Source organism: Dipodomys ordii, unplaced genomic scaffold, assembly GCF_000151885.1.
Source record: "Dipodomys ordii isolate 6190 unplaced genomic scaffold, Dord_2.0 Scaffold119, whole genome shotgun sequence".
Lineage (NCBI taxonomy): Eukaryota > Metazoa > Chordata > Mammalia > Rodentia > Heteromyidae > Dipodomys > Dipodomys ordii.
The window spans coordinates 4,057,494-4,079,961 of NW_012267335.1; the positions used below are offsets into that span (position 1 = coordinate 4,057,494).

A 22,468-nucleotide genomic window follows, 5' to 3' on the forward strand; every position below is an offset into this window, starting at 1 on the left:
CCCACACTCAGGCACTTAAATAACCAAGATATAGTCACTTACAATTCTGGACGAATGATACCTTTAAGTCAAAGGTCAGCAAGACCACATTCACTCTGGAGCATCGGTGGAAATCCTCAACTGCTATGGCTTTCTGGTGGCTGTTGTCAGTTCTTGGCTTTGCTGACCTTGATGATGAATCTCCCCTGCCCTCCAGCTTTACCAAGGGTGCTTCTGTGTCTTCCTCCATCTTCTGTCTGTGTGTTCATCTAAGTTTCTCCTTCAAGAAAACTGGTCAGATAGAATTAGCAGCCACATTAACAATGACTTGATTTCACTTTGATTGCATCTATGAAGAACCCCTTTTTAAAAGCAGCTCCATTCTGGATATCTTTTTAAAGGACATAGAAAACTGATAGCAAATATCAAACAATACTGAGAAAAGCAGGAGTTTATTATCATAAATCTAGGAGACAACCCATAAATGAGAGGATTTTTGAGAAAGTTGTTAACAGAAAGATAATTGTTCTCTTCAAAACAATATCCCATATTCTCTCCCAATGGGCTAGATATCCTAAGAGCCAACTCAGTGGTTAAAGTACTGAATTATACACTGATTTCTTTCTAAAATGATTTACATATTAAATATATGCATGTTTATAATATATATAATATATATTCATGTTTGTAACATGAATACCCATATGCATATTATATGTAATATTATCTACACACCTATTATATACAAAATATTAAATCATCAAGCTTATTTGTATAATTAAGTTTAAATATTATTTTGAAAATCAAGCTCACATTATATATGTGTGTATATATGTATATATATATGTTCTTATTACATCTAGTAATAATGGTTGAAAATTGTCACCAAATCTGAAGGTCCTTTTGCCATGACCAAGTTGTTTGATATATTTGAACATCAGTTTTCTTATTTATAAATAAAAATATTGGAAATTGAAATAGGTGGCAGTGACCCAAATTTTAATTTTTCTACTTATTTATATAACATATGGAGTGGATTTTGAATTGGAGATAAATATATTTGAGATTCATGGATACTGACTTGTGAATGTTCAGTGTTTTGTAAGGTGATGAGGCATTTTGGGTTGGCTAAGCCTTGGTATTTCACTGGTGAGTTATTTGGATATAGTCTCCCACTTCTGTTCATCCTTACCTTGAGTGAATCATGCTTATCTATGTTTGATTAATAATCCTGCTGTACCTGAAGAGTCAGCAACCCAGGTAGCAGTAGGCAAATTCTCTGGGCACGAGGCTAATGTCTAGCTTTAGAAACAAGCCACTGAGCAGAACTAATATTGCGATGTCTCATCCTGACAAGCAAAGTAACCTGCAGTTAACTTCGGATGCCCCCACACCATTAAGCTAATTTTTCATCCCTATTCATTACTTAAATTAATTGCAACAAATAGAACATGCACCACAACACAATTCCTGCACAGCCGTGGTGACGCCAACAAGAACAAAAGCCCCAGATGACAAGGTGAAAATGTTTCTCCGATGTCCTTCAATAGGTTTTCCTTGCCTGTTGGCAAATACAGCTCCCAAGAATACTTCACTATTCGGTTTTAATTCTTTCATATGTTTTAGGTACATTTCATTTAATGTACTTTTAAAATACAATTAATTTATATTAGCACAATTTTTTCTGAGAAGTAATACATTAGTATTGGCTTATAGCTAGTAACAGTTTAGTTTAGCAAAATACTCTTAATAGACCTGCTGTTATGTATAAAATTAAAACTTTTATGAAATTCTCCTTAATAAAGGACTAGCAGTAAATATCAGTGCTCTATAAATGCCTGTAATTTTACATTGTGAATCTGTGGCCTATTGGTCAATCACAATGCCTAACATATATGGTATATGCAAGAGAGAGGGAAAGAAAGAGAGAGAGAGACAGACAGACAGATAGACACTCTGGTGAATGCTTGACTCCAGATGAGTCTATTGAGTTTCATGCAGGTTATTTGGAAGGATTCAAAGATGATCTTTGCTCTTGAGTTTAACTCTCACTGCATTCTTAAGGAATCAAACACTGGTCATCTTTTCCATAGAAAGGAAAATCAGATGCAATGAAAAGCAATACACAGAAAGAGAGGAGAGATGGACAGCTGGGAGGAAGGGCAGTGATCAAAGGTATCTCATGACTGTTCACTTACTAGTTTGTTTGATTTTCTTTCACAAGGTGAGCGCCTATTGGAATGAAGTACAGTTCCTAAGCACTAGCACAACCACACATACATCATTGTTCCTTTCATTTGTTTCTTTGTTGTTGTGTCAAGAGCCTTAACTGGTATATAATGACACTATCATAGTTACAGTTGGAATCATGTTCAACACCAGATAGTTATTGTGTATCTGTGGGTGGTGCCTAGCCTCTACCTCTTCATCTTCCGATCTCTACACTAAGGGCCTCCTAGAGGGCCCTGAATTCTGTATCTTAGGAGTTTGGGTCTACCAGTGAAGCATAGTTACTTTCAGATTAGTTCGAGGATGATGCTAAATTGCTTGTTCTATTTTGAAGCAGGATTCCCTTAAGTCCTTAAAGCCATATGATACCTGTCAAAGGACTTGCGCATTTCATTTAAGTGAGGGATTATTTTTAACTTGGTCCTAGAGATGAGCACTATTTTATAGTTGGAAGAATTTTAACCAGACCTTCTGGAAAAAATTGGTATCTCATTTCTATTATTAGATGACTTTTCAAAGGCCACAAAGGAATTCTATTGTGTAATCTCAAACCAACCTGGTCTCTTTAGCTTCTTGAGGTGCATTGACTTAAATTCCACCTCTCTATGCATAAAATGCCATGCCACCATCACAAAGACACAGGCGTTTTAGAAATACTATAAAATGTCAGTGAAGCAAGATCTGCAGGCTTTCATTGTTTTCTTAGGAAGACAAAGGGCCTTGCAGGTTTTTTTTTCTTAAGTCTTCTGTAAAATCTCCCACTGTGATTTTTATTGTTGTTTCTTTGGTACCACAGAGTAGAGCCACAGCTCCACTTCTGGCTTTTCCTTAGTAGTTTCTGCCTGGGATAGCTTGAACCCACAGGTCCTCAGATCTCAGCCTCCAGAGTAGCTAGGAGTATAGTCGTAAACCACCAGCACCTGATGCCTTTTGTTTTCTCATTGACTTTTATTTATCCAGTGTATTCTACAGAAAAACAATCCATTTGCAGGTAATTTTAATTTTAAAGGAGGACAGCTTGTTCAACTAAGAAATAAGGTGGCGTACTATGAAGTAAAGGTATCTTCTATTTTTCAGAAACTAGACCTGGAAACAAACTGCCTACATAGATCAATCTACTATTTTTTTTCTAGTAGTTGAAAGTGAAATGCAAGGCCAAAGAGAAACTTAATTATTCTAGCCTGGAGATATCAATAATTGACATTCTCAAATGGCAACTGCACAATATTATGACTCTAAAATAATGAACATGATTTCAGTAGAAAAGCAGTTGTTTATAAAATTTTTCTGATTGATTTTAAAAGTGAGGGGGAGCCTCTCCTTAACTTAAGATTTCACAACTGTATCCAGAATGTTCTTTCTTCAGATTGAGACAAAGAACACATACCCGTAGCTGGGGAAAAAAACCATTTCCTTTGGGTTAAAGTCATGTCGCTTCTGAGAGAGACACGCAGTAGCTACTTTCCACTTGCTTCCTTCAGAACCACTCTGGCTGTCAAAGTAAAAAGTTTTAACCTTCGAAGAAACTTTTTGAATGCTTGAAATGTGAAACCCTATTGAAACCCAGACTCCAGAACAGTGGAATACGCATAGAAAGGCCCAAACTCTCTAAAGGGTGCCTCAGAGCCAGACGGGCTGAACCTAAAGGTAATACAGAAAAACCAAGGGGAAAAAGTGACAACTCTGCTACAGAGAGCACAACTTGCCCTGGGGCTTGATCTGTAAGCTCTCCTCCCCAACAGCAGCTTGAAAGGTTTATTGATTTCAGGGTTGGCCAAGGAGAAAGGTAAATGAATGTGAATCATCTTGTGTCTTGAGAAGGTAAAAATGTAGTTAAAAATACCTAAAACTTCAAAATACAAAGGACGTCTGTAGCGTAGGAGCTGCTAGACTTATACATGAAACACAGACTTGGCACCACTTATTATATTGCAGACATTTTTTTTATTAGTGAGTAGATGCTAAGTAAACACAGTACTAGCCACCAGTGCAACATATACACACACATACACATATACATATATATCTGACGCATTTAAACCACCACCAGGAAGGTAAAGGCAGTAAATATATCTTTCACATCTGCATGTCCGCTTGTGCCCTTTGGCCCCTGTAGTTGCCGGCAGAGTCCGGAACAGGAGCTCTCACTTCTGACAATGTTGGAAATGTGCCATGGGAAAGGTACCATGGGTCGCCAGCTTTCTAAAATGTAATCTTGCATAACTGAAATTTCATACCCAGTGAATAAGAATTAACGCCTCTGTCCTCCCCACGCTGGCAGGCCCTGTTTCTCTCAGACTATTTCACAGTACTTAAAGATGCACAGGGAGGGAAGCGTTGTCTCTGTCTGGCTCATTTCTCTTAGCACAGTGTCCTCCAGGCTCAGCCGGGCTGTCAAAAGGGGCGGGACTTCCTTTCTTTGGCAGACTGAGCGGGAGCCTTTGGTGCCCTTGGGAGTTGTTGGTATAGCCGGCCTCCAGGTGTGGCCGGGATGCGGTCCACTGGGTTGGGGTGACATGGAGATCTGTCATTATGCAACGAGTGTAAATTAATACAGGAACTGATCTTACTCAGAGAGAGAGGACTGAGCCTCTGTTCTCCTTTAACTCCTTAATATTTTTATGTGGAAATGAAGAAATGTTGAAATATCACTTCCTTTCAATTGGTGGGATTGTTTCTTATAGAGAAAACGCAGACAGATAATATTTACTAGATGATTCTCACTTCACTCTTGACTTCATTTTTGTAGATGAGTAGGTGGAGACATAGGCAATAGAGCAGAGATGGGATCCAACACCGGGGACTCAGGTTGTAGCTGGTCACGTAAGCCTTCCACCAAACACGGGCTGCCACCCCGGGAAGAAGTCAGACAATTTCGGTATTAAGGCCTTGGAATCACAGACAAAGCAGACAACTGCTCATAGTTCTCTGGTTTCTCATTAGGCTAGAATTTACTGGTGGTAACTCCAGGTAATCTCATGACTCTGAGAAAAGCTACACCTGTCTCCAGAAGCAAAACAGATGAATGGGCACAACTGCTAACATCTGTAGGAATCTTGTGCTTTTATCTTAGTCATATATGTAATTCCCTGGAGTAGGTAGTACTTCAGTGTCTTACGTCAGCCATTCTTCTATGGAGGGTCACTTCTATTTGGTTAGAAAGAGAAGGATCCAGTCATCTTTCAGCGTATGTCTATGGTAGGTTGGTTTGGGTTTTATTCTGGTTTTTCTTCTGACCTTAAACCTCTAGAGTGCTATTCATGTCTTTCCATTGAAGAGATATTTTTAAATTAAGAAAAAAATCAAATTTATTTGGGGTGAACAGTTCTGAAAAAGGTTTGGTGCTTACCCAAGGTTGATAAAATAATTTATGTCTTCTTATTAAATGAAATATGAAAACACCTATGTGTTAATACCAAAATCAATTTGAACAGGATCTAGTATGAAATTAAATTTCTCTAAGAAAACATAGTTTCACCAGAAGGCATTCCTTGCCCTCCTTGTGTAGATACTTTCTATCAGACTGTGGGTAGCAGAGTTTGAAGCTATAAACTTAATATGTACCAAACGGGATGGCTTTTTAAGAACAAAGGATTCTATTTGCAATTTATATGTATGGATTGTTTTAATTTTAAATGAACAACAAGGAAGTATCCAGCTAAAAGATAGACCAGAGGAACTTTTGTGTAGATTCTCCCCATGTTATATCAGGTCCTTGCAACACTATGTGTTTGCAATTGTGCAAGATTTAGTAGACACAAGCAGGAAGTGAGGGTAGGATTTTTAAAAGGCACTTTTACCATTTTTCCCTTGAGTCACCGTGCGTTATTATTTTCATTCTTGTCTCGGTAAAATGTGGTTGAAAGATTGTTCATTATTGTTGAATTTCAATATGATTGCAAATTAAATGATGCAAAACTCAATAAGGTAAAATACACAAAAGACCAATTAGCATGTTATCTCAGTAAGTATATTGAGGAATGGGGGAACATGCTGTTCTCCACAGTAGCATATAATTAAGATACTGTCATAAATCAGGGAAATATGATAACTCGTTTAGGTGCACAGGTGGCCTGTAAAAAGATTGATTAACGTCCCTTGCCCCCTTGAGATGAGAGTTCATAGTTTTTCCTACAGATTTAAGCAGAACCATTGCTCAGCCTTCGCCCAGGCTGGGTGCCTGAGTGCACCCGGTGAGGGGGAGACGGATGTCTGCCGAGTGCTCATCTCCTTGTCCATCCCGTTCCAGATGCCATCTACGATGTTGTCACCGTGGGAGCCCCTGCAGCCCACTTCCAGGGGTTTAAGAATGGTGGTCTTCGAAAACTGCTCCATAGATTTGAGACGGAAAGAAGAAAGTAAGTAAATTCAGGAGGAAAACTTGTTAAGGATGCTGTCTTCGAACTAGACGCACTACAGACAGGATTAGAATCTTGGTCACTTGGCACATTCATTCCATAATTGAAAGTTGTTGGATTTCTTGAAACTACTCAGAAAAGAAATTTGACTCAACAGACTCCCGAAAAGCGCAGTGAGCCTTGCTGCGCCACTACACGTTGTCCTGAAAACCCCTCTCCCAGGCGGGGAGGGGATAATCCATCCCACCATGTGGCCACTGCTGTGTTCAGCCACTGCTGGCTGAGGAACAGAGATTTAAGGGGCAACAATGTCTAACTTGACTGTGGCAACAAAGACATTTCATGGAAAGCCTGGGTCCCGTTGGATCCACTGTGGTCGGAGGCAGGACAGTTAACTGCCTGCCCCGTCTTTGGCTGTGCCCCTTGAAAAGGAGAAATCTACCATTGAAGTCATGACATTAACCGAGCAATCTTTCTATTCCTTAGGCACAGTGTTGACATTGTGTATAGTTCTGATTGTTCCTGTTCTCTACTCACTTTCAAACACTGCTGTATAAACCCTTTGCTTCTGCCATCCAGCCCCTCCTTATGCCCCACCCCGCTGTGCTTACTCTCTAGAGTTCTCTCATTGTGGCTACACTCAGGTAGAGCGTAAGGAACGTTTTCATGGGTGAAGAATAACTTTTCAGAAGTTGCTTTCCTTGGACTAAGAACATTAAATGTCAGAATTAAGAGAAAATCCTCATTCTTCAGTTGCAGTTAGTTTTGTAATTGTATGAGAAAAATCTACTTCAGTTGCAAAACGAGAAGTCTTTTAAAAGAAGGATCTCATTGATCACATATAATATTTTTTTAGTGACCAGGTGTTCAGATTAAAAGCACTGAAAATGAGTTAGGAGTGAATAACTAACATGCTATTATATAATACATACACTTTCTACAGGAAATTGATCTTATTATAATACTTTTAGCTCAGCTGTAGTACTTATTTCTATTTATCCAGACTCTTACTTACTTTCTATTGTGGAAGGTAAATATTTCTATGAAGTTATATCTTAAGTATGAAATAGAGGAGCCATCACCATGCTCATCATATAGAAACATTCCATCAAGCACCAAGAATTTCCCTCAAGTTACATCTTCACTTCCACATCTTTCCCCCAAAGCTTTCGCTATGGATAGTGGCTCTGTGGCTATTGCTGGGGGAGGTCAGGAATCCCATGGTAGCTGCCATAGGACTGAGGTGCGCCCATTATCTTTCTGGGCAGTGGGCACTGAACTCAGGTTGAACACAGACCTGATGAACAGGGTGCCCTGTGTTTCCTGACATAGGACAGGAGTGGAGGACAGGTTTCTGCCCATGAGCTGTATTGGAAGGACATGCTTCTTACTGACTCCTTTCTGCACCACCTCTAGTGCTACTCAATCCCAGAAAAAGCAGATTTATATTCCACTGAGCCCCATGTCCCCAACTTTGGAGAGTGTTTCTGTTGTTGGCATATTGTTGCTTTGCGAGCATTGTTAGAATCCGAGTTTGGACAAAGAGAAGATAAAAGTTGACATCACTGTCATATTATTTCTGAAGCCCTGATAAACTGCCCCCTCCAGCCAAAAGAAACAAAAACAAAACCACTTTCTTTGTCCTACCTTTTTGTCTTTTGTTACGACTTCAATATTTGGGCATAACCTATTATAATTAGTGGCAGAAGTAAAATGGATTACATTTACTCCATCTTATCTGGAACTAGAAGTCCCTGCCTTGAGAATTGACTTAATCATTTTGTTGTGTTTTGTCATGTTCTTCAATCAAATTTGAAAGCATGTAACCTAATTAGAAGATTTGAATCTGTCTACAGAACATCCAGAATCTGGTTAAACATGAAGCATCAGTATGTGAGCCATACAATAAGCCTATAATTTTATAAAGTACCATTACGTGCTATTGGCAAAGACAAATGTTAAATTGTGTGGCTAGTCCCCAAACAGTATATTTTAAGTTTTAAACATCTGCAGCAGTGTCTTAACTCTTTACTATCCTCTACTTCTCTCTTGAATGTTGCAAATAAATGCAAAGTTGTAGAATCAAACTTAAAAGAAAGAGAAATGCAAGTGAATTTTTCATGTATTAATTATGTCATTCACAAACTACAATAAAATACTTAAAACATTCATTTAATATGGATCTAAACAAATAAAGGATTCCCATAGTATAGAACATGGCACAGATTTTACCTGCTGAGGTCATCCATGGTGGAGCGGATTACAGACCCGTTGGCTAAGTTGAACTGACTGGAGCAAAGACTTCCTGCCTAAAGAGTTATGACACCATGCCAATTCGTTTGCTGCAGCCTTCTTAGCAGCAAAAGGTGCACACATTAGTCAGAGAGAATGTAGGGTAGAAAACCTGCCTGGGTAACATGTCTTGCACTTCAAGTTACACTGTGCAAGACAGAGAATCACCTTGGTTGTCTTACCTTTCTTTTGGTACCACTGCCTTAAGTTCTTGTCAGTTAAACGATAAGTAGATAGACAAATGACAAAGGAAAGATAGGCTGATAGGTAGGTAGGAAGGTAGGTAGGTAGGTAGGTAGGTAGGTAAGTAGATAGACAGACAAATAGATATAGATATACAGATAGAAATCTATTTCTCTGAGAATGGCCATATTTATGTTCCTTGAGATCTTTAAGGAATTTTAACATATAAAAGTTATAAATGGTATTTTGTTGTAATATTACTATATATACGTATAATACACTTTAAATTCACCCTATTAATCTCCTGTCCGCCTTCCTATGATAGCCCCTCATTTTTTGTTTTGTTAGTCTCATTATATTAAAATTGACATCTAATTTAGGATGAATACAATGACTATTGACAGAAAGAGCATCCGTATAACACAAGTCACAGTATGTACAAACACATTTTTGAAAGCTTCCGGGTCCTTAGGAAAATCCATCTTTTTAAGCATGTATCTGTGTAGATTACTTCTGTGCTCGGAGCTCTTCAGTGCCCTGCCCATCCATCAGCATTCAGCGCCTGCAGCCTCTGGCCGCGGGCGCTCTCGTCATCCTTTCCACCTTCAGAGCATACTTCTGCAGTTGTTTCTTACATGCTGTGCAAACCACGTCCTAATGGGATTCACTCATTCCCACCTCCTCCTGTTTCATGTCCTTTCACAACAGATTCTCCCCTTCTTGCTCCCTGCCAGTTCCCTTTCCTTTCTGTCAAAACTATCTAATCTTACTGAAAATTCTGTACGTGATCCATTTTGAGGCTCCCAGTCATCCTTCGTGCTTCCTGATTTCTGAAATCAATCCCCTCACCCTCTCTGTATTTTTGCTGCTATTGTTAACTTCCTTGTGGCCTTAACTATGTCATGGCAATGCTGCGCTAGGTTTTTATTGCCTGATATTCTCATAGTATGCTGTGTTCTCCTCGAGTAAGAAATTTTGGTCTTGAGATCTGGATCTTACCGAGTGCTCTACAGAATATTTTGTGTGTTGTATTCTATAGGTGGAGTTCAATTGGAATTCATGTATAAATTTAGATCAAGTCTCTCACTTCAAAGTCCGGGCAACTGCAGTAGAGAAAATTTCACACGTAGTCCTACTACAGCACGTGGGTTTTCATCCTGGCTGACATATCAGAATCACCTGTGGAGCTTTAAAGCGTTGTATCTATGACACAGCACCCTAGGCAAATTAAGGCAAAGTCTGATGTTTAAGGGAGGTTGCAAACTTCCAATCTCTCTGTAAACCAACACAGCTGTGGGAAGATAAGAATCACATAGGAACAGCTAAACAGATGCGCCAAATTGATATATATTAGGAAGAAGGTAAACCTATGAAAACAAGTATTTGTTTACAGAATTTCAAACGCGAGAGACAGTTCCAGAATGGAAAGAAACATGAGAGTAAAGCCCTAAGGATTTTTTTTTTTGGTAAGTCCTGGGTCTTGAACTCAGGGGCTGGGCACTGACCCTGAGATGCTTTGTGCTCAAGGTTAGTGCTCAAAGTTAGTTCGAGCCACGGCACCACTTCCAGATTTCTGTTGGTTATTTGGAGATAAGAGTCTCACAAGGACTTTCCTGTCCAGGGTGGCTTTGAAAGGAGATCCTAGATCTCAGCCTCCTGAGTAGCTAGGATTACAGGCATGAACCACTGTGCCTGGCCAGCTAAGGATTTTGATCTGAGATACCTTGGCCTCAATTAGGTAAACAGTACAATCAAACAATTTGTAGAGGTTTTCTTGCTGCAAACTTGAATTTTTCTGGGAGAACTAAGAACCTAGTTACACATTCATCTATTTAAAAACCAAAAACAGGGTATTCAATTTAACATCAAACTTCTACTTTTGAAAGGTGTCAGGAATTTACCTAAGTACCATCTGAAGTGTGAGTACCTATCCCCCAAAAGATGAATGAATGCATTCTTTGCCTCCAGCATTGGTTAAAAGAAAGGCAAAGTTACCACCTTAACCTATATTTGTGAACTTTTCTGATTTCACCAGGAAGACCAGATTCAGGCAGAACTTTCACTAAATGGCCTAAAACCATAATGCTTTCATGAAGATAAATGACCTCATATAAAGTCACAAGCTTAGATAAAGAATTTTAAAAGGCCAATGATAGAAATTACTCCTAAATATTTTAATTCCTTACCATCTGCCAGTTATTATTTGGAATAAAAGCAGAACTAGTACTCTTTCACAAATGATCATCGTGCCAAATGTCTTCCTGGGTGAGAACCCTAGTTACCTACCGACTGCCTCACATTCCACTCCAGACGTCCACAGACAGTATTAGCCACCGAAGAGGAAAACAAAGAAGTCTTACGGGAAACACACGAATTCTGCTGATAGAAATGTGGCAGTTTATACTTGAGCCTCTAAAAGTTGAAGTCTGCACGAAAATTTGGAGAATGTCTGACTTCTTCCTCCTTCTCTGTTTTAAACAAGAGATTCATATATACATATATGCATATGTGCATATGTATGTATATATGGGCATATACATAACACATTTTATATATATTGACCTCCTGTGAGTTGTTTACCACTTGTAGCACCCAGTTCAGGTAATAGTAAAAATATCATAATATTATATATAATTATATAACATAACATTGTGAGATATACATGTATTGCTCTTCATTTTTCAAACAACACATATGTTTGTATTTCTTTGGAAGTCAGGTTTAATACCCCAAATGTAATGTGTTTAAAAATATCAATTTCAGGGTCAATAACTAAAATTCATCTCTTATTCACTTCCAGTACAATTTTTGTTCTCCCTTCTGAAAGAGCACCTTCTGTCATAGAATTTTCTATTCAGCAGTGTAATGAACTCACATGGGCACAATGGAAATGAGAATAAGTTGAAAGCTCTGGTCAATTCCATTTTTTCTCTGGAACTGGGTCCAGTTGCTGGCAGTTTGTCACATTGAAGGAGATGCTAATTTAATCTCTCCTGTTGATTATAGTTTGATTCCTTGGAGGGATGTTTCCCTTCTCCTGTGAATTCTGTTTGCAGTACCCAGTTCCGGTCATATTGTAGTAAACACCAGCACTGTTTCCTCTAAACCTGTGTGCCAGGTTTTTCTTATCCAAAGGGACTTTGCTGAGATTTTTCTGCTGGGCATCAAACCAAATCTTGAAGAGGTGAGCTTCACCTCATAGCTGCACTTTGGGTAGGGAGAGAATGAAATACATTTAATTGAAGAGTGTTGGCAAGGTTTCAACCTTCTGTCTAATGGGAATGATGGAGCTTGAAAAGCATTAGGCCAAAGGTGGCCATGTGAACGAAAGTAGCTCTGCAAAATTGTAAATAATCCTGCATGCATTTGTGATGGCAGTTTTTCCATACCCTCCCTTTTGATGAGTCTATGCATAAGATTTCGTTTTTGCACACTAATTCAAAGACTAACAGAGCATGTAGAATCTTTTTTTTCCCCTAGAATAAGTGAATCGTTTAGTATACTTTGCTAAGCAATTTCCTCTAGGCATGCCAAATTATATAACTTTTTTAGCAATTTTTACTCCTAGTTTCCAAATTTACACGAGGAGTATAATGTTCCCAAGTTATCTACAACTCTGTTTGATTTTTGTGATCTGTATTCTGAGGGATGGTAGGGGACAAACAAAGAAGGGGGTGACAGTGCTCCATAGAAACCATGCTCATTACATTACTCAGGTCACTGTAATGCCTCTGTACAGTATCTTTGCAATAAAATATATATATTAAAAAAAGAGAGTGAGAGGCCGGGAGGCAGCATGACGATGAGAGACGGCACCCAAGCTTCCTTCAGGCACGAAGTGAGCAATCAACAGTCTTTGTCGCAGAGCTGACAAATGCTAACATCAAGCTTTGATGGACACTCCCTGCTTTAAAAATGACCACAAAATCAAAAGTAGGTTTAAAAACAAATCCTCTGGTGATGTAAGTAAACAAAAGAAGCAGTGCCTCCGCTCGGGCTGTGTCCTCCAAGCCCAGCTTCTGGAAGATGGAAAGCGCACGGAGGGAAGGAGAGAGCTGTGCGCTTCCGGTCTACGATTTCATGAAGCACATGGTTAAACCCTGTGAAGCCAAAAGGGTATATTCAAGAGCACTAAGGTGTACATTTTCACTTATTTCCTGCATGGTTTTCTTCACAGTCAGAATTGAGAGCACGTTGTCCCCACTTCTGGATTCCAAAGACCATTTTTTTTAGAAGTAGTACTTGATTGGGGAAAATAAGTGGAAATGGTCCTTAGATTTTTTTCTCTGGAGATTCAACTGCCCCAGAAGCACAGACACAACACTCTATAAAGTATTTTGCTCTTCAGTACACCAGCCCAGCCTTCTTCTGCCCCTGCCCTTCCTCCCTACTCTTCCCTTCTTTTTCCCTTTTTACCTATCTGTCATCTTTCATCTTTCTATCTTTTCCCCCCATAGCTCACTGCCTAAAATAGTACCTTGGTTGAGCAGATGGGTTCAGCAGTTTGTGGGGGAAATCTGGTTAGTAACAATGTGCACCCCAGGAGGTGGTCTTGTGGTCAGGTTGCTCTAAACATAACGCATTCATCAAGAAGTTCCACATCTTCAAGAATTATTTGTTCCCATGTAGGTAACTCTACTGGCTAGTTTGTAGGTCATGGCAGTAATCCCTGTGGCTGGAAAGGATGATGGAGTTTTCCAGGATCTTTGCCGAGAGCTTGTACCATGAAGTGTCTGGTGAAGGTGGGAGCCAGTCCTCGGGTTCCAGGTTGGTTTTGTAGGAAGAGGCAGGATTCCTGGCAAAGTTGACAAAAGCCTCATGGAAGAGTCACCCCATGCTCTGAGATACAGAGTGTGGCAGAGCTGGCTCGTAGGAATGGGAAGCTGGAAGAGGGCTTCATTCTTCTGTCGCATTGAGTTGGAGCTGACAAGAGGAGAGTGTCGTTTTTCACTGCAGTTTAGAACAGGGCCAGGCTAGAGAGGTGCTCTCAGGAACCATGGACCTGACCGACATGTTTAAACCACAAGATGGAATGAGCCTAGTGAGAAAGGTCATCTAGCTCCAAAGACCAGAGTTGCAGGGGCTGGGTCCTGGAGCTCACAGATCAGGGAAGATGGGGGAGACAAACAAGAGCAGCCACAGGAACTGAAACAAGAGTGTGTGCACTCTTGTTTTCATTGTAATTTGGCTAGCAGAGAGCATGAATGTGCATTTCACTGCACTATGTGCTGCCTTTCTTTATGTCTCCAAATATAGTTCCCCCAATTACACCAAATGTACATACGTGAGTAGATTTATCTTCTAATTGAAATGATTTTAAATATAGAGAGTGTTGTAAAATATATAGACTAAGTTAAAGTATAAATGTACATTAGTTCATGTTTAATTAATAGAAAAATTAATATGAAACTAATTTCGATTTTTGTTTTTCATAATTCACTAGATCTTTTATATATCTTATCCAAGCAAATATTTTCTCTTCTTGTTTTATCTGACTGATAGCTGATTCCATTTAAGTATCAGACAACTTAAAATAGTTTAGTAATATTCTATTTATCTAGATAATTAAATTATAGTGATAACTTTCCATTGAAGAACCTCTAAATATTGAAGTATATCATGTTTTAAACTTAAGGCACTGAATAGGTGGATGAAATTTATGTACACTTATAATTATTTTGTGGGTGGCAATATTTTCTCCTATATCATGCTATTTCATTGTGGATACCAACACTGCTTTATCACGGAAAGTGAATCTTTACTAGGATAAGATGTTCATAGTTAAAGAAATCATGAAAGAATCAGTGCTTTCTGCCTAAGTGCTCCAGAAGAGAATGACTGGGCCACAGAGGCAAAAGTTAGGGTGATGTCACATGCCGTTGATGGAAGAGCGACTGAGGAGAGGAAAGGAATAGGAAGGAAAAGATAAAAAGACGTTGGGAAACATTAAAAGAGGAGACCACGGTAATGAGAAGGAAATGAAAGCCACTTAGGCAAACTATGGAGATGGGCTACTGTAAGAATAGTTTTGTAAGAGATGCTGAGAAAATTAAAGTCATTTATGGGTAGACTTTTGATCAGAGTCACTGTGAAGCATGACTGGATTTATCTAGGGTCTCTGAGTCAAACTATGGTAGTGAGTATCACTGAAGATGCTCAATAATCCACTTGTACCAAAAACTCTCGAGGATTTACTGTAAATGTAATAACCCAAGGAGGCAGAATTACTTGGCTTGGTCAAAAAAATAAACATTGAGAAAACTAAATGCTCAAGACCTCTTAAGTGGGCTTTCTGCCTACTAAATGTTCAGCACCACCGATCTAGATGTAAGGAAGATAACACATGAGAAAGAAATCTTGGGTATGCATGTGTTAGGATCAAGTGGAAAAGAGATTCTAGGATGCTGATATGTACTGTCTGCTGAGCCAGGAATATTCAGTGAAGATAATGGGAGAAGATACTACTCATGAATAAAGAGTGAACTGTCAAGAATGGTTTAGGTAAAGAAGGAACACCACTGAGACAGGTGTCAAAAAGAATGAGTGGGAATATGTCTAGGCGATGTCCTCAGAAAGTCCTGTGAGCACAAATACAGGAACACGTGGCCTTGAGGGAGGTTCCCAGGCCTGAGTCATGACAACAGGAACCTTCTTAGTAAGGCCACACCAGCAAGTTAACTCCCGTGGCAGAAGAGCTGGGCACAGGTGACGGTCACAGTGCAGCTCCTATACATTGCTTTCGGTGTTGGGCCTGCAGCCCATCCTGCTTTCTGCTGTCAGATTAAGGAATCAAAACATCATCTCCCTTTCCTGGTGCTACATCAGTATTTTTAGATATTCTATTCTTTTTCTATAAGCCTAACCCCAAGTAGTTTGGGGATTGAACTCTCAGGGAAACCTAAGTACCAACGAAATATCTAATTCTTTAGCCTTTGATCTCAGGCACATGATGTATATTCTAGAAATAGAGATGTTATCAGTGAGAATTGTCATTTCCTTTCTCCTCAATTGTTATTTGTCATCTGTCTTAATATGCATGAAAGTGTATAGTAAATATTTTAGGATATATTTTAACTTCTGATGTTCTGAAGTTTACACGTAAGACATGAGAACAAATCTTAATGTCTATCACAGATTTGCAGTGTACTCTTGAGCCTTCCTAAACCTGTAATACTCATTGACATCTTGTACTATTGGTGGAGTAGGTAAAACTTCCAGGAACATTTATTTTAATTATGTTGCAAATTTTTTGACTGACATAGGAGAAATATTTAGTACATATTTGTGAAAGAATATCATCTCTGTAAAGATTCTCCTAATCTCTGAAAAACCTGAGTAGAAAGAATACTTATTAGATATTCACATTCCCAATTCATTTCTCTTATTTTCAAAATGAGAAATGTAATTGTGAGAATTATCAGCAGGTAAGTGTAGGGGGCATATTTCATGACTATACAAAATAGGCTGCAATGTATTGTGAAAAAAATGCTTTGACAGTTGGATAGTTAGAGAGCTAAGCATCAGCCTTGTGATTGAGCCAACCATGCTGTCCTCTTCCTTTGTTCTTGCTAGTGTTTGCCCTCTCCTTTTTCTACTGCAGTACATGCTTTTTCTTCCATAATGTATCTGGTTAAAGATTGCCATGTTCCATGCCATCTTATGTCTTCATAGTTTGGGGATTGTTCTTAGAGATTATGAAAATCAATGACTTTCTTATTAGTAATAAAATGTTTAGTTTTTTTTAGCAAGTTGGATGGAAGCCATAAAGTCTATAATAAATAGTCTATGTTTTAACTTCTGACAAAAGGAACACAAAAAGGTGGTGATAAAATAACAGAACAGAATTCCTGTGCTTTAAATGTTTCTCTACCTAGTAAAGTTACCTGTGGCCACCTGATATCAATTCATTTTCCCTCTTTCTAAGCTGTTAATACTTATACCCTTCCTGCCCTGGTCCAGTATCGTGTGGGTGCACATTATTTTTCAACATCTGCTCTGTATCCTGCACTGTTTTAGGGACTTCATATAAATATTTCTAACTTTACTCCCCTAAGACAATTTTTCAAAATGTCTCCCATTTGCATGGTAAGAAAGATGAAGGTAACTCAAGGTCATCCAATTTGTAAGTGGTGGTAAGCCAGGATTTATATGGAGATTGGCTTGAATCTAAAGAGTCACATGATTCCCCCTCTATTATTTGGCCTGGAGTTGCTTAGAAATTATTAGTAATTTTTGAATATTAATACTTAAACCATCATAGAGAATCTTCTCTGTGATTGAGCAAGAACTGGATTGGTATTTCTTAGCCTTACTTAAAAACTTAAGAACTGTTTGTACATAAACAAGCTCTCCCACAGCAGCTCTTATCTATTGAATGGGAACTAATGACATTTGGAGATCTGTTTATCATGGTCTCTCTGCTATTAAGGGCTGCAAATTCTTTCTGATTTTTTGTGTAACTTGCCGTTATCTTTGTTGTTGCAGTACTGGATACCAATTTATTTACTATTCACCTGAAAACACAGCAAAAGCAAAGGAAGTTCTCAGCAACATCAATCAACTACAACCTCTGATAGCAACCCAGGCAGACCTACTGCTTCATTCCGCAAGCCAGCATTCTCCAGACAGCTTGAAGAATTCTTTAAAGTTGCTTGCAGAAAAAGTAAGATCCAAATCATCACCACCGTGGGGAAAATGAAATTCTCCAATCCCCACTGGTGTTGCTTTCTGCATACATTGCCTTTCGTAGCTTCTGCAAATGTTAGGAGTCTAGGTTAAAAGTAAGCTTCAAAGTATTGCCACGGGATCAAAATGAATTGGCTTTATTCTTTTGCAAATCTTACTAAGCATTTTTTTCTAGGAGGAAATGAAACCTGTTATTGGCTAGAGCATATTTTCTCTTTACCTTGATATCCTTCATTTATATGGCTTTACACATTAAATTCAATGTTTGCAAATTATTTTCTTCTGATGATCACCTATTTTCATCCACATAATTTCCAATATAAATAAGAATGTCACTTCATTTAAAGTCAGAAATTGGTTGTGGATTCAGATGAATGCCATGGGTTGGGGGAGGGAGGAGGGGGGTGTAGTCATTCTTCTAGCCTAATTCAGTTTATAGAAGATTCTAGAAATTTCCAAATATTAGTTATTATTTGAAATGTCATAGAACTTAATGCCTAATTTTTACCAAAGCTGACTTGTTCCTTTAACTGCACTCTGGCCTGCATGGAGCAGGTACTAAATATCAATGTCCATAGCTAATTAGGGCAGCTGTGTGAATGAGAGACAACCAAGACAAAAAAAAAAAAAAAGATGGCTTGATTTTTTTAAACATGAAGCCAACCAGGCATGCTGGGGTGAAATACTGGTATACTCACCCTTAACTTCTGACTCCTTCTACTTTAATATGAGACACTTCCAATAAATAGGTCCTTGAAGAAACTGATCTATAAACATCTCCAGTAATTCTATAACTAGTCAACAGTTCTTCATCTCTCAAAACCACAGATGAATAGAAATAGAAAAAAATGCTTGCATCCATCCATCTCATTCTGATATGATCATTGGTATTCACAATACCTTGTCCTTATTTAACATTTTAAATTACTCATTTTCATATATTTTCCGCACAGGGAAACACTAGTATCTTCTCTCCAAGTTAGCTACTATCTATTGAGAAAATCGATATATAATTGTATTAGACCAGCCTATTATAAAAAGAGAGGAGGATGACAGTCCAAGTCTGGCCATTTGAAGTGCAGCATCTTTCTAAGCGAGAACAGATGCCTTCATTGCAAGAAAAGACGGCCCGCCTCACAGGTTTCCACGGCATTACTCAGTCATGGGCTGTTGTGTGCTGTTTATTGAGTCATTACAGTTGTTGGGAACATCTTTTCTTCATTTCACAAAGCTCTGAGGAATTAAAGAATGTACAGAATCAGGCAGCTAGAATCACCCCCCAGAAACCAAACAAAAGCAGCTCTGGACCCTTTATAGAAAGGTGTTTTGACACTGCCCTTTTTGCAATTGTAAAATTCTTTTTTGTTGGACAACCTTCCTGGCATTATGCAAGTATTGTAATACTCAACAAATACATATTTACCACTAAGGGAAAGAAGCGGAAAAAGTAAGCTAGAAGATTGTGTACCCAGTGGAGTGCTATACAATTTCATTTTGGAGCATTTCTCTTGTGGTATTTTTTAGATGAAGTGAGATATTTTTTTTTCTTCTGCGTTCACCTAAGCAGAAAATTTTAGCAAATAGCACATCATGGCAGTGATTACAGAGCAGTATTTATATTCTCCCTGTGCAGTGGGCAAGGATTCATCATTTCATACATCATTTGCAGCACGCGGCCATGGTGGTGGAGATGTGTGTGCCAGGGATAGGACGGTTTCTCCTCCTTTAGTCCAGCATTGGTCCAGCTTTTTGCCCTTTGTGTTCTACACAGTTGGAAAGCATTGTCTGCTAATAAAACTCTCAACCCAGGAAACTAAGAGGATCATTTTAAAGTTAAGTTTGTAAGTCATGCATTCTTTCTTTCTTTTTTTTTTTTTTTGGGTCCGGTCATGGGGCTTGTACTCTGGGCCTGGGTGCTGTCCCTCAGCTCTTCCGCTCAAGGCTAGTGCTCTACCATTTGAGCCACAGTGCTGCTTCTGGTGTTTTTTTATTTGTTTGTTTGTTTTGGGGGATAAGAGTCTCATAGACTTTCCTTCCCCAGGCTGGCTTTGAACTGCAATCCTCAGATCTCAGCCTCCTGAGTAGCTAGGATTACAGGCATGAGCCAATAGTGCCCAGCTAAATCATGCATTCTTTTAAGCATCTATGCCTGCAATTTCAAAGAATCAGCCAAGTTAACAGTTTTGCTGTCTCTGAAGACTGCTAAGAAACTCATGATTTAGAAATAAAAGTATGATTCATGAATTGAGCAAGAAATAAATGTAGTTAAGTGATGTAACAAGTTGTAACCTAAGTTGGTATTAACAGGATTATAATTTTGAGTTTTTTTTAATTTCAGAGTTTCATTCTGAAAAAAATCATTCTTTGTTGGTAAACCCTGTTTTAAAAAATTATATTTTAAAATGCATATTTAAAATGGGCCATCAGGCCCCATTTGAATAAGATAAAGGTTACCAAGATGTGTGGATGACACCTTCATCGTTGGTTGTTGCTATAACAAGAACAGCTAAGCTCTGTTCTTTGGCATGATGCCCACATATAGCTATCTTCTCCATTTTACATTGTGACCTCCAGGATGCTTCATCCTATATTTCGACTGCTTTGAATCCTCTGATCTACATTTCCTGGTTCTTTAATCCATGAACTGGTGTGTTTAAGAAGTAGTTTCTTCATGTTGATTTTCCAGTACCTCATCAATACAGCCTTCAAGAAAGAATAAGCATGGTTTCTCTGTGTCGTTTTCAGAAGAGATGGAAGGTTTTGCAGGCCGTGAGCTCCGTCCTTGGGCGAGCTCATTCTGGGGACAGGGAAGGTGGAAGGCAGTGCAGGGGCCGTGTGGAAGGAAGTAATTGAGTGTTTTGTGAGGTGATGGCTTCTCTGCCTACGGGCACCAGGCCACTTGGTGATGCTGGCAATGGACTCCTTGGCAAGTGGACCTGCACTGAACATCTGTGGAAAAACATGGAGCACAAAGGAACCCAACTTGCTAACAGCACACTTAAGGAGTCTCAGAGTCAATGACGATGTGTAGATCCAAAAGCAATTCATGTCATCTCCGCCGCTCCAGCGCACTAGATGGTATAGGGCTCAGGTTACCCAGCCAAGTTCTTCCCTTCTACTGGAATTCCATTCCATTGGTAATAAAAGCTAAAAACATCAACTTAGTAAAAGTAAAAATAAAATAATTTCCTGACGATGTACTATCTCCTGGTCACTGTCTCTAAGAACAGAATAAGACTAGGCTTTTCCTTCACAAGACATTCAAGGTCCTTGTAACATTGTAATAGTAATAACGATATCAATAGTAAGTAGCATTTGCTTACAGCTTAGTGATGGTGAGCTGTCCCCACAAGATCCTTTTTTAACAGTGAATATCTCTTATTTAATACGTTGTTACAGTGATTTACTTCATGAGTAATAAAACTGAGTGAGTCAGATTAACAAATCGAAAATGATAATGCACCCTTAGATACTGTAAGATCATGATACTATACCCCCAATCCTATAAGAACTTCTACTTCTGTAGTTCCATGAAGTACACGCTATTGTTTTCAGCATTTGCACTTCTAATCTTATGAATGATTGCAAGTTCCTTCTTTTTACACAGTTGAGGAAACTGAGACATGAATATATTAAATAATGTACTTGCAGTCAAAAAAAGTTGTGTTCCTGGTTTGTTTGTTGCTTAAAATTAATCACTATGCTTGCTGTCTTTTGAATATTCTATGAAAGTTCTGATAGACAGTTCCATGTGGGACAGACAAGCTTGTGTGATAGTGGAGGAAGTAGAAATTTCACAGTAATAAATGAATTCTATCATTTTTCTTATCCTAAGTATACAAATTCAGCTAAATTATACTATTATTTTATTACTTCTGATATTTGAGTTTGATTATAGCATATTAGTTTGTGAATGTGTTAAACAATTAACTTTTATAAGAAATAATTTGATCAAAGCAAGCTCTGAGTTTCTCTGAATAATTCCAACAGTGAAGACCAAAGATATGTCAGAATTTTAACATGTGATATGAATGGCTGAAATTAGAGGGAGAATGCACTTTTTTCCTTACTCTAAAAGCATCATACATGTCTCTGTATATTGCATGAAATCCATGCAAGGAAAATGGAATGTAAAAAAATGAATAAGAAAAATAAGGACCTAGATGCATGTAGTATGTGGACATTTCTCTTAGTTCAGAAGGTAGATGATTAGTTATATTATGCTCATCATTTTCTGGATTTCACGTGATTAAACCTCATTTAGAAAGTCATTGTTACTTTGCTCAAAAACATAATTGAATGAACACTGAATTGTGAGCAATGCTGTATTTGATTCTAGAATAGAAATTCTATGCAGATGTGGACTTTCACATCAACAACCATGAGGGTGTTTCACAATATTATCATCATCAAATGTTCAACAATGCAACTATTGGAGACTAGCTATACACTCCATATGCCCATATACCATGGATTCTGTCATGCTCAAAGAAAAGGTTAAAAAAAATTTTATTCTGAAACAGAATTTGATTTTTCTAAAGAAGATCATGCTTATTTGTCATAGCAATGCCATGAAAGCAGTTCTAAAAAGTTGGCGCCACATGTAATGTCATAGAGAATATCGATGAGCGACAGATAAGGAATTTGTTATTGTTTATTTACTGCAGCAACCCTAGGTCAGTCCCAGCCCCAAACTGAAAGGAAGAAGGTACTATAATGAGTAGAAGGGTTTCTTTGGTTGT

The 22,468-nt window shown here is 38.5% G+C and overlaps 1 protein-coding gene across 4 annotated transcripts in view; it reads left to right on the plus strand.

Moving 5' to 3' along the window:
* Inpp4b (inositol polyphosphate-4-phosphatase, type II, 105kDa) overlaps positions 1 to 22,468 on the plus strand; it is a 354,826-nt gene that overhangs the window by 226,176 nt on the left and 106,182 nt on the right. For all 4 annotated transcript variants that reach the window (XM_013029535.1, XM_013029536.1, XM_013029537.1 and 1 more), the window contains 2 exons: positions 6,458 to 6,566; positions 17,526 to 17,703. In XM_013029535.1, coding sequence (XP_012884989.1) covers positions 6,458 to 6,566; positions 17,526 to 17,703 — 287 coding nt within the window. The remainder of the gene's footprint in view (positions 1 to 6,457; positions 6,567 to 17,525; positions 17,704 to 22,468) is intronic.